Below are 12,818 nucleotides of genomic sequence, written 5' to 3'. Positions count from 1 at the left end.
ATGGCGGCGGACGGGGACTGGCAGGATTTCTATGAGTTCCAGGAGCCGGCCCGGAGCCTCCAGGACCAGGAGAACTGTAACGCGAGCTCCGAGGCCGGGGCAGGGCCGGGCGGGGACGGCGACGGCTTCCCGGCGCTGGCCTGCAGCTTGGAGGAGAAGCTGAGCCTGTGTTTCCGCCCCTCGGGTCCGGGCGCCGAGCCCCCGAGGACGGCCGTGCGGCCCATCACCGAGTGCAGCCTCCTGCAGGGGGACGAGTGAGTGCGGGCCCCGGCGGGGAGCGGGCGGGAGGCGGGAGCCCCCCCCGCCCCTCGCCCCGTCCGCTGGCCCTCGGTCCGCAGGCTCCTCCCCGCGCCCTCCTTCCGCCTCTGTGGGCTCGGGATTCTCCGCCCAGCTCTGCCCTCTCCTTCCCCGGGGCTTTCGGCCTCTGAGCGCTGGGCGGTTTAAATCCTGCTCCTCGGCTCCCCACGCTCCCTTCAACCTCCTCCAGCGCCCTCCTCTTCCTCCTTTCTAGAAAACAACCCTTGTTAGGCGTAGAGGGGACCTCCTTGAACAGAGCCCGTGGTAAGAGGCAGCACCTTCGGGCACAGGTTTAACTATTCATTCATTCAACTAGCATTCTTTTAAGTGCCCGTTAAGTGTCAGAGGCTGCTTTGCACCTGGAATACCAAGATGACTGCCCCTCTCAAGTAGGGCACAACCTAGGATTGGAGCTAGATTTGTAAACAAACATTTATCTGAGTGTGACAAATGCTCTAATGGGTATATGTGGTAGATTTAGGCGATTTAAAAGGCTGTGTGAGTGTTGGGGCCGGGGTGTGGGGGGCGGGGAAGGGGGGGAGAGTCGGGAAAGACTTCGTAGAGAAAGAAATGTGAAAACTGGAACTTGATGAATGAGTGGGAGTTTTCCTGGCAGGTGAAGAAAGATTTAGCATTCTAGCTCGAGGATGTAGCACGTGCAAAGGTAACGTTGAGGCAGCATGCGTGCCACAGGAATTTATTAGGTCGACCACCTGAGAGCCCAGGTAGAGCTCAGGCCCCCACAGAGGCAAAAAGGAAGACATCTGGTTGTGCATAGCAAGGCTCTCCTAGTTTGGTGGGGGACCAGTGCATAAGCAGGTGATTATTAAAATCATCAAAGTGCGATGATAGGAAATTCACGGGAGTTTATGAGAATGGGGGAAGGGAGGGATAGAGTTCCTGGGGGCACTTGAACCACGTTGAACCCCAATTATAATTTGGTTAAATACAGGTTGCAATTTTGTACCACAGCATTACCTGGAAAGGTAGTTAAAGAAGCAGAGTGAAAGAAACTTTAGCATATTGTAATGTGGGGGCAGGGGAGCCCCTGCAGAGCCTGAGAGTGGAAATAGTGGCGTGAACACGACCTGGGAAGGGTTGGGTTTTCGAAACATTGCTGGGATGGAGGTTTTAGAGGGTAGGGAAGAATTCTTGAGCGAGAAGGATCCATGGGCATAGAAAGGGGCTTCTAGCTGGATGGTCTCCTTTTCTCTGTGAAGCAGATTTATCAGGAATAAGGTAGGAAGCTTGAGAAGAGGGAGGTTGGGGATGAATGCCTGTAAACATGGCTTAGGCAGGGGTTCCGGCCCAGTTATGCTTGGAGACTGTACCTGTTCACTGGGACCTCTGTTCGGTGTTAAGGTGTAAAGGGAACGCTTTATGATTGGGTTTTATACACACAGATAGGCGTGCAGTCAATGGCAAAATATGACATTTCTGAAAGTCTATTCCCAAAGAGAAGATAATGTTTTATATACTAGATAACCTCTGAATATGTAGATTTATATAGATTTGTATATGTGGATTTATATACTCTGAATCGCTAGACTCAGGACATATTCTGGATTTAAAAATTGTATATTTGGGTTTATCAGGAATACTTCTCAAAACAGATTGTTTGTGCACAGATAGTTAAAGTTCCTTATTTTTGTTCTGCCTGTAACGTCTGGAAAGGAGTATAAATCGTAGGTTGATGTAAAACTTAAAAAAGAATTTTGTTACTCTTGATAATGGTTTTTAGTCAATATTATGTTGGTAATGTGTGTCGCTTGATTTGGGAATGCACAAGAAATTTTTCTCTTTTCCAGGGCCTGGGCTGGTCACCACTCTCATCCCCTTTCTCTTGCATAAATCTGCACTGCATTACTATATAGAGTCCATTTCTGCTCCTTTAGAGAATGGAGAATTCTTTCACTCAGATATTGCCTTTTCTTAGGGCACTTTCTAAAAACTCCTGAGTCCCAGTTTTCGTTTTGGTTAAGTACAGGGATTGTACTTATTGGCTAAGGTTTTAATTTAGATGGGTCTCATAGGATTCAGTGTCAGCGGGACTTTGACCACGGAACAGAGCTATCTTGCCAGTGGTTTATGACTGTTTGTAATATGTTATGATAAGGATAAAGGCAATTCATGTTTTGACTGGAGAATTCTAGCACTCTTTCACGTAAGTTGGCCCCGCCTCCTTCCAACTACAATGGTTCTGATCTTGGTGGAGATAAAGGACAGCTGTGTCCTTCCCTTTCTTGGAATATCAGATTCAGTCACAGTCACTTTTACTAGAAGTATTCTACTCCATTTGTCTTATTATTACAGCCTCATAAGAAGGGGTAAATAAGCAACCCCCCAAACTCTGGATTGTCTTCACCTACTAGAGTATCCTACTTGAGCTCCTGACCAGGGTTAGGTTATGTAGTCGGTTATTCAGGATTTAAGTCTTTTACCCAGTAAGGTGTAGGTAGGTCAGAAACCCAGCAGGGTTAGCAGTCCAGAAGTGTTGCCTCCAATCCGAGCACATTGGCATTAGAGGAGATTGATTCCAACAGAGGTGGGGATAGGAAGGAACCCGCATACGGGGAATTTGCGGGGTGAACACGCCAGTGTTCTAGAGCCTTTGGGCTCACATTTTCATTGAAGCTACTGTGTGTTCCAGAGCCAACATCATGTTGGGGTTTTATGTTTTCGGCAGTTGTGATCCCATTACTTCAACTCTGTAACACCAAGTCCCAGTTTATTAAATCAAGTATGTTCCTGCTTTACTTCGAAGCTTGCATTCCTATTTTTATGCCCCTAGTGGCCTTGTTTTTCTGTCCTAATGGCTTATGCACTTGGGAAAAAAAAGCCCCACCCAATAATTTAATGGCTTATTCACAGTTAGATACCTGTTATACATGTTAGGGTTTTTTTATGACATGTATATGTGTAACTCTGTGTAATGTTTAATTTTACTTACCCCAATTAAATTCCATCCCATTTATAGCTCTGAACTCATTTTTTTCATACAGTGTCATGTTTTATTATGCTGAGTATTACTTTGGTACCAAAACTGGAGTTTTGGTCATGAAATTGGAGTTTGCTGTCCTCATCTGGTGTGGGTTAGGACCTTTTTCAATACAACTCATTTAAATTAGTGTTTAGAGTAATAGAGCAGGAGGAACGTCTGTTTCTCTTGTCCAAGCCTCTCATGTTATAGAAGGGTGGACAGTACATAGACAAGTTAAAGGATGCCACCAAAAACTCATTGTTTGAGGAAGCATGGAGATGGCAGTCTGTGTTTCCTGATTTTTGGTCACGTGCCCTGTTGCCTCCCCAAAATGCTGTTTGGTAATAAGATGGGATAACCGCATTTAGATATAACCTGTATAGATTGTATTGTGAACTCCCTTCTTTTCCCCTTTCATTTTATCAGTCTTAGTTCTTAGCCTATTATATTACAAATTAGATATTAAACCCTGATCTCACATTGTAACTGAATCCTTTCTCCAGAAAGGATAACAAACCTTTGGTTAGAGAGAGATTATTCATTCTATGAAATGGTCTCTATGTTTCGAAGTTATAGAAACATGTAAAGCACAGTGAATTTACTATCGGTGTGGCTCTGGAAACGTTACTTAACCTCCCTATGCGTCAGTTTTCCCATCTGTAAAATGGGAATAATAATGGCTCTTCATAATACTGTTTTTGGGAATGAAATGAGTTCATATACGTAATAAACTATTTAGAATAGTGCCTGGCACATAGCACAGTGGAAGTGTCAGCTGTCAACTTTGGGAGAGTTTTCCATCTCACTTCACCTTCCCTCAGGACTTCTTGTCAGCCCAATTATATGATTTCCATTTAGTCTTGTTGATGTGTTTCTGAGAAACAATAGACCTTTTATTTATTTATTTTTCTGCTTTGATTTTTTTTTGTTTTTCACTATCGTACTGGGTATTTGTTTGATAAAAGACATAGAATGTTAACTTTCATGGACTGTGGTCTTCTTCTTTTTGAGGATTTGGAACGCCCTGACAGATAACTACGGAAATGTCATGCCTGTGGACTGGAAGTCGTCCCATACCAGGACCTTGCACTTGCTCACTCTCAACCTGTCAGAAAAAGGGGTAAGTTAGGAGCTGAGCCAATCATTTGTCAGTAACTGATTCTGATAATGGAACTAAAAAGTGGCATTTCCAGGCCTGTAGCAATTAGTGGCCCTCTCTTGCCACAGTCAGCTTACGAGCACATTCCTCTAATTCTTCCCCTTTTTTATGCCTAGCTAAGTTGCCATCACCTGTGTGCGTATGTCAGTGACCAGCACTTTTTCCAGCTTCAATAACACAATTTTGATGTATTCAGTGAGAGTCCTAGCCTTTGGTTAAGCATACAGTCATGTGCCACTTAGCCACCAGGATATGATGTTCTGAGAAATGCGTCATTAGGCGATGTCCTCATTGTGCGAAGGTCACAGAGTGCCCTCACACAAACCTACATGGTAGAGCCCACAGCACACCTAGGCTGCATGGCATAGGCTGTGCTCCTAGGCTACCAGCCTGTATGGCGTGATATGGTACAAAACACGAGAGTAAATCCAACACAAGAGAAATGACGCAATCAAGAGACACAGTGAACGCAAGATGAACGAGGCCTCTGCCGGCATAACATGGCACATTGTTTTGCAGCAAACTTTTTTTTTTTTTAATAAGTAGGAAGAGTATACTGGAAAATGATAAAAAGTATAGCATAGTAAATACATAAACTAGTATGGTAGTCATGTATTATCATGATCAAGTATTATGTACTGTACATAATTATATGTACTATACTTTTTTACGACTGGCTGCACAGTAGGTTTGTTTACACCTGCATCATCTGAGCACAGTAGGTTTGTTTACACCTGCATCATCTGAGCAGTGCATTCCGCTATGACGGTACTAGATGGTAGGAATTTTTCAGCTGTGTTATAATCTGACAGCACCACCATCGTATATGCAGTCAGCTGTTGACTCAAGCGTCGTAATGGGCGCATGACTGTATTAAGGATATTGGAATATCAACAGAGTTGACTTTCTGATGAATTCAGTGACTTGCTGGACATGACTTGGTGCCTAAAGACTGTGTATTCCTGTGAATATTGGGGAACCTTTAAAGACATTTCAGTTCTTGGCTTTTTAATGTGTTCTCAGCTGACAGGCTGCTCTGTTTGTCTTGGTATTGTAAAGTGAAGATGCCTTGAGTAAGCCGGTGAGCACGGGTGATAGGACAGGAAAGAGGCAGAAAAGGGAAGAGAATTGCTTAAAGTGGAAACTCACAGTGTTTAAAGTTGATGAGAAACGTAGCTAGATTACGTAAGTTTCAGGGCCTGACAGTTTTAAGTTTCTCATCAAATAACAGGGGAAACCCATGCCAGATATTTTGGCATGCTCTCTATTTCATTAGTATATTTGTATAAATGCTAGGAGTTTAACATCGTAGGGCTGTCAGTATTTGAAATAGTATCGTTAATGTTTTGTGAAAATGATGTTCTTAAATATGTGATTTAGAAAAGCTTGCTGACTCTTATTTTCTAGTAAAATACAGAATTCTTACTGTTTCCTAGTAGTCTAGTAGATACAGAATTCTTACTTTTTGTTCCAATTATTGACCCCGTTACACTGTTTTACAGACTGACCTGACATACCTGTAATGAAAAGGAATAAAACAAAATAATCTTATGCTCTGTCTTCTGTGTTTTTAGACCCTAGCTATCATTTTGAAACTTAGTTAAAGCTTCCCTTACTCCCTTAAGCTTCCTATTATTGTTTTAGCCTTTGCTGATCTCATGGAATTGCACAGTTTTAGAGTTGGAAGGGACTTTCAAGGACACTTAATCCAACCTCTCACTTGTGGGGAACAACCATCTACTGCATGTGTGACAGACGGTCATTGAGCCCTGACCTAAATCCCTTCACGGAAGGAAAATGCACTTCTCTCTGGGAATCAGTTACACTGTGGGGATGTAAAAACCTTACAAGCCTTCACAGTCCCGTAGAATTTAGCCCGATTGTCTCCTGGGTGCTAGTCCCTACAGCACTTTGCCCATGTCTCAGATCACTACTGTGTTCTCTCATTAATCAGTGTTGGGTCTGTCATTAGATGGTGACTTCCTGGTCGGTGTCTTTGTATGTGTCATTTTAGTAACCACTACTGAGCCTGGCACATAGTGAGTACTAAGACACGTGTTTGTGGAATGAATGAATAATCTTTTCAGTGAGACTATAAGGTCAGAGACCATGATGAAAAAATATTAAAAAAATATATATTTTCTATATTATTTAACATAGTGCTGAATTGATAATAGCCAGTCAATGAGTACTTTTTTGACATATAAAAAAATAGCATAGAAAAGGTCTTTTCATCGTTTCAAAGGGAAGTACATTAACAGCATGAATGAGACACTCTAGTCTAGTTACACTGAATAAAATGTGTCTTGTTGTTAGATCGCCTCTTTGGAAGTCACTCCCTTTTTCTGCCTTTTGACTATTGTTTTCAATGCCAGAGCAATGGTATAGTCGGTGGTGATCAGTAATGACTTGGAGTTTAGTACTAGTACTCATCGTAAAAGCCTTACCTGGAAAACTCAGCAGATTAAAATGGACCAGTGATTACCTGTCTGTTATCTATCTATCTTGACACAACTAGCCAAGTGATGAATAGAGCTGAAATTAGAGTTCTATTCCTTGGGAGTGAGTAGCACACATTAAATTCCTGAAGAACAAATGGGCAACAAAGAACTATGTAAGAAGCAACCATATTATACTACTAGATAGTATACAATTAATTTTTTATAACCCGGGAAAGTTATTTTATTTACTGTTGCCAACTGTGTGCTCTCTTCTTTCCATAACGGAACTGTGCAAAATTTACCTTCTGGAAGCACTCTTTAGATTATTCCAATTGTAAAACATGGTCTGTAGGAACTTATTTTGACAAAGGGAGAAGAAATTTCTTTTACATTAGGATGAGAAAGACATTCAAGAAAACCGTAGTTTGCTAGATTTCGATTTTAAATTTTCCTTTCATTGATGTTGAAGCTGGCACACTGCAATACTTGATGGGTCTTTTCTAGAGTAAGGCATCTCGTATAATCCAAATTCTTCCATGGGCACATTTTTTCCATTTGAGGCAGCGTCAGTTTCACAGAGGGAAACAGCACCAGCAGCTCTGTATCTAGCCCTGGCACAGGAAGGAGTGATGGGAATGCTTGGAAAAGAGAAGGCACATTGATGCCGAATGGGAGAGTGAATAATGATACTCATGACAGCCAAGGTTAGTTTTCAAAGCTCGAAAGGGATTCCAGCTCTTAGCATATGCCATCTCTGTGGGGAATGGGCTTGGCTCCCTCTGTGGAAAGATGATCTGGGATCATTATTTCTGTTGTCATGGAAATTTATTCTCATGGCTTGCTGGTATCAGTCATGTGTTTTGGCAATAGCTGCAAACCTATTCTAAATCCAGTGCCTTTCTTGACCACGCTTATATAATAGAATGCTTCTGAATTGTTTTGCCTTAGGAACAGATATCTCCTGTGCCATTTTCTTCCTCCTACCATGAGCCTTTTTATAAGGACTTGGACTTTGTTTATGTACCTTTATATTTTCAAGAGTAGAAACAGGAAGAAGATAATAACATCTTCCTTGGGAGTGATTTTCAAATTAAAACTTTTATTTGTCTGTAAGGGGAAAAATGAAACTATGGTCCTTAAGTTACTACAGAGAAGAGTGATTTGTGGGGGTGTGTTGAAATGTAAGGATCAGTGAAGATAATTGTTAGGTCTACCACCTCATTCATACACCCTTCTGATCATATTGTGGAATTTTTCATCTCTACTTCTCCAGTCTTGAAATCAAACATCCTTTCTCATCAAGAGCCTAATCTCTTGACCTTTGTCCTTTCTTATTAAAAGGATAACTGTCATAGTTTAAAAGGTAAACTAGAACTGCAGGACTGCACTTCTTACTTCATGCCTAATTCCCACTTACCCGAGGCAGCCACTTTCAACTTCTTCAACTGTTTCTTCTCACAGATAACATGCTTGTATCCTTTTACTTGATTTTATTTTTCAGTTTTAGACTTTATCCATTTACTTTCTACCCAGAGGATTAGGGCCTAGCTCTTTCATAGTCCAAGCCCCCAACCACAACACCATAACCCTCACAAAATCATACCCTTCCCTTATCTTCCCAATATAATTATATCAAAATACTTGGTTCAATGATTAATCATCACTTTTATTTACTGTTTAACCCTCCGTCGGGTGCAGTGCATCTACTAGGTGCGTGTATGACATTTATTTATTTAAATTGAAAATGAATGAAAATAACGTGTAAGCACGCTTATTGTTTATTCAGAATGAAATTTTAATTTGTCACAAAGTAAAAACAATATATGTTTATTACATAAATTCAGTATAAAAATCAACAGAAATTCAAAACAATCTGTGAGATCAGTTGTGCCTGACAGAAGGTTAAATATTAACACTTGACCCATTTTAGTACATTATGATTCAGTTTTGTTCTGTAGTTTTTTTCCTTAGGGTAATAATAGTTGCCTTTTTGTGGTTTATTTAGGTTGTCATTAGCTCGCTAATTCAGGCTCTGCACAGACGTAGAACTCATTGAAATACACTGGCTAATCTCTCTCCTCTCTTCCTTTCATGCTTTTCTCGATGTCCGCTGTACTTAACAGCTCTAATCTGGACTGCTTACTCTCTAGTTTAGTTTCACAGCCATCATTTTGGAATCTTCGCTATCATTACAAGAATTCTGTTCACCTCTTTCTTGTATTAGATCCCACATCTGCTTTCTTTTTGGGTTTCCTCCCGGTTTTAATGGAGCATATTCTGCAGTGGCTTTGTGAGAAAGGGTGCAGAAGAGGTAAATCTCTGAGAAGCTGAATGTCTAAAAATTTCTCTGTTCTAAGCCCCCACCTAATTGTTAGTTTAGCTGGATATAGGATTCTAGGATGGAATTAATGGAAATATGGGAATTACATTAATTGTTTGCTAGCTTCTGTTTTTGCTGTTGAGACATCAAGTGATATTTAGATTCTGATCCTTTTAATGTGACGGTTTTCTCTCTCTGGAAGCTTTTGGGTTCTTTTTCTTGCGCAGTGTTCTGAAATTTCATGATATGAGGGAGGCCATGGCCAGGCCTTTCCAAGGCTGATGGTGCTGTGAGCAACAGATGAGGAGGTATGTCATCACTGTGGTACAGCATGGAATTATACAGTGTGGGAGCAGATAGACCCTGGAGTGCTCATGTGGCTCCTCTCCCAGCCTCACCTTATGAAAGGCAGCACACCAGGTTCCTTTGCACATCTCACCTGCAGGTTCCTTTCTGTGGGCTGTGTTTACCATTAAACTCTGGATGCTAATGTGTGAGGAACTAAGGTGGAAATAGAGACCTACAATACTCAATTGAATCCTCAGTCATATACACACACACATACATACATACATACAGACAGACATCCCCTGCACTGGTAAATAACTTTCTCAGGTAAAATACTACTTTTAAAATTATATACTATCCAAAAGAAATATTGGGTTGTCGGAAAAGTCATGATGCATTTTTGCAACGAAAATGAGAAAAAAGACATCATGACTTTTCCGACAACCTTATATATGGTTGCTTTTTACATAGTTCCTTGATGCCCGTTTGTTCATTGTGAGCTCAGTGTGTGCTACTCTTTCCTGAGGAATGAGCTCTAACTTCAGTTCTAGTCATCATCTGAATGGTCATGTCTCGTTAGCTAGATAATAGATGGATGATCACTTGTCCGTTTTAATCTGCTGAGTTTTCTAGGTAAGGTTTTTGCATTAGTACTAAACTCTTAAGTCATTATTAAAGGGGCTGTTGATATTGGTATGGGCGGGACTGAGGGACACCAACTAGTCCTGCAGTAGCGAGCGCTACTAGCGCCCCTTGGAATGAAGAGGTAAGGAGGGGAAGAAGTTACCCGAAGCTGGAGAGAGTAGCCGTGGGGAGAGGGCTGCTGACAGAGCTGCAGCCTTTGGCAACCTGGCAGGGAGAGAGCCCGCAGAGTAAATGCCCCGCCTTCCTCCTCCCAGCTTCCAGCCGGTGTCTGCCAGTGGGGCGTACCCCGTACCCCGGCTGGAAGCAGAGCCAAAGGGCAACCTCGGAGGTAGTCCATAAAGGTCAGCCTCCTGGGGCAGAGTGGAAAACAGAGGCGAGGCAAATGGGACATCTCCAGCACAGGTAGGCGCAAAGGTGTTTTTGGAATGCAGAGGTAGTCTTCTGTTGGGAAGAAGAGATGTTCAACTGGAAGGGCTAACTGCGACCCACTTGGACCCTCAGTTCCTGTCTGCCAGGGAGTTGATTACTTATCTTTTTTACTCTGAATGGCAGACGTTCGTTTGCAAGCAACTAACTTTATGTTTTCTGCGGAATTTTAATATATACCCATCTTACTATTAGATGAACTAAATAACATTTGCTGCCTACCCTGCCCATTACCCTCCCCGCCAACTTCCTATAATTCCCTACAAGTTCCTAACCAGTGCCCTATATTTTTGTACTTACTAGTCAGCTTTTATAGCACTCTTTCCAGATAAGTGTGTATCTGCATGCAGCACCTTAGCAATTTCATGTTTATTCTGTATCCCTCTCATTTCTGTTTGGGGTCAGTATGGGAAGCACTTCGCATGCTGCCTAATACAGAGCAACTGCCGCAGTTTCTCCCTAGGAGGCAACATTCTCAGCAGATGCTCCCCTCTGTAGCCTTCTGTACCCAGACACTCTGACTTTGTTGTGATGAGAAGGTCCAGCTTTTAACAGTGGGTTGTTTGGTTGTAGATAAGCGACAGTTTGCTCTTCGATACATCAGACGATGAGGAGTTGAGAGAACAGCTGGATATGCATTCGATCATCGTCTCCTGTGTCAATGACGAGCCCCTCTTCACTGCAGATCAGGTACAAAGGAGGAATTCATCAACGAAAGGAAAGGGGAACCTCGGGCCGAAAAACGATTTCTGTTGTGGCAATAAGTGATGGGTTGTTGGAGTTTTCTTATTTTTCCTATATTTTCTGGTACGTAGGCTTACTGGTTAGCTCCTCCACCGAGAAGGAAGTCTGTGTAATCTGAAGCAGATGAGATTATGTCAGTTGGGAAGATACTCCACAATCAGGCAATTTTCCAAGATAAGCATTGTTAAAACAGTTCAGTGAGTTACTAATGGAGGTTTATTGCTTACACCGAAATCAGAAAAAAAATACTGTGAATTTCCTGTCTTTAGGTTTAGCCAGACCTGGGCAAACTGCAATATATCTGCGCAGAAATTATCTAATGTCTCTAAAACCTATGTAAAAATCATTCGCACTTACGAGAAGTACATATTGTATACCCTAGAAAGAAGTGAGCATTATTCCCGTGGAATGCTCTCATAATGTCAGCCCTGTATTCACTTAAAACCAGTTGAATCAGCTTTCTCATTTTCTGAATACTCTTCCCACTTCTGCTGTGTTGCATCAAAATGTGATGCAAGAACTTCTTCCTGAAATAAAACGTCCTGCGGCTACTTGGGTTGTGATTTCTACCACACTACATTTTTTGGCTGGAAAAATAAGGTCAGTAAAGAGAGATACTATGGTAAAGTCGAGAGGAGTACGTTAAAAATGTGTCACTTTGATGCTCTTTGGTCATATGTGTGGTTGGCTTGTTCTAGGCCTGGAGAGAACGAGGTGCTTAAAAAGCAAGGCAGTAGGTTAGAGGGCTGAGTGGGGTAGAGTGTGATATTCCAGGGGGACGTGCGCCCTACGAATTCATGGTCTCCCCAGTAATTGCCTGAATGCCGCAAGTTCTCCCTGCTTTTAGGACTTGGAGAGACCAACTCCGTAGCCTGCATAGGTGTCTCATTTTACTGTTTTACAATGCCTATTTTGGAAAATCTTCTTACTAATCAACATAATCCCTACCCCCTCCAGGTTTGCTTTTGTTTTTCCTTAGTGCAAGTGCTGCATGTTAAGCCTGTTGATGCATATTGTATTTTTTCTACTAGTTTATTACTTTTTAAAACTCTTATCTTAGGTCTTTTTTTTCTATCGAGTGCTTTTTCTGGTTTTCCTTAAGTTTTCCATGAGGTCTGTATCCTCAGTTTTTGGAAACTGGAGCTGGACAAGATGCTGTTGTAAAATTTGAGCAACATTGCATATGACAGTAGGTTATTGTTTAAAAGGCCGATGTATTTCTGAAAATTTCCTGCTTCGTGCAGCTTTGTTTCCCTCTTTACACTCTACATTTTAAGTAATTTTTGAATATCCCTTTATCTTTTGTTGAATTAATGTATGAAATTTTTTCCTGCGGTTAAAGGAAGATTTTGCTGCCATAGAGGTAATTTCTTGCTTTATATAGAAGTTTTTTTATACTGATGTATTTTCTAAATTTTATGTCAATTCGATTAAATGGCTTTAAATTGAGTAATTGCTTGTGGTATGTTATAAATATTCTGTCATTTGCTTTCATTTGACTAGTAACTATGATTTGGT

At 41.6% G+C, this 12,818-nt stretch overlaps 1 protein-coding gene across 2 annotated transcripts in view; it reads left to right on the top strand.

The window, feature by feature from the left end:
* Positions 1–12,818, top strand: part of FEZ2 (fasciculation and elongation protein zeta 2) — a 39,396-nt gene continuing 26,578 nt past the window's right edge. For both annotated transcript variants that reach the window (XM_019647791.1, XM_019647790.1), the window contains exons 1-3: positions 1–254; positions 4,289–4,397; positions 11,130–11,246. In XM_019647791.1, the coding sequence (XP_019503336.1) occupies positions 1–254; positions 4,289–4,397; positions 11,130–11,246 (480 nt within the window). The remainder of the gene's footprint in view (positions 255–4,288; positions 4,398–11,129; positions 11,247–12,818) is intronic.

The sequence above is a fragment of the Hipposideros armiger genome, unplaced genomic scaffold, assembly GCF_001890085.2.
Source record: "Hipposideros armiger isolate ML-2016 unplaced genomic scaffold, ASM189008v1 scaffold_116, whole genome shotgun sequence".
Classification (NCBI taxonomy): Eukaryota; Metazoa; Chordata; class Mammalia; order Chiroptera; family Hipposideridae; genus Hipposideros; species Hipposideros armiger.
Note: the sequence above shows the minus strand (reverse complement) of the source record. Positions and strands in the feature narration are given on the sequence as shown.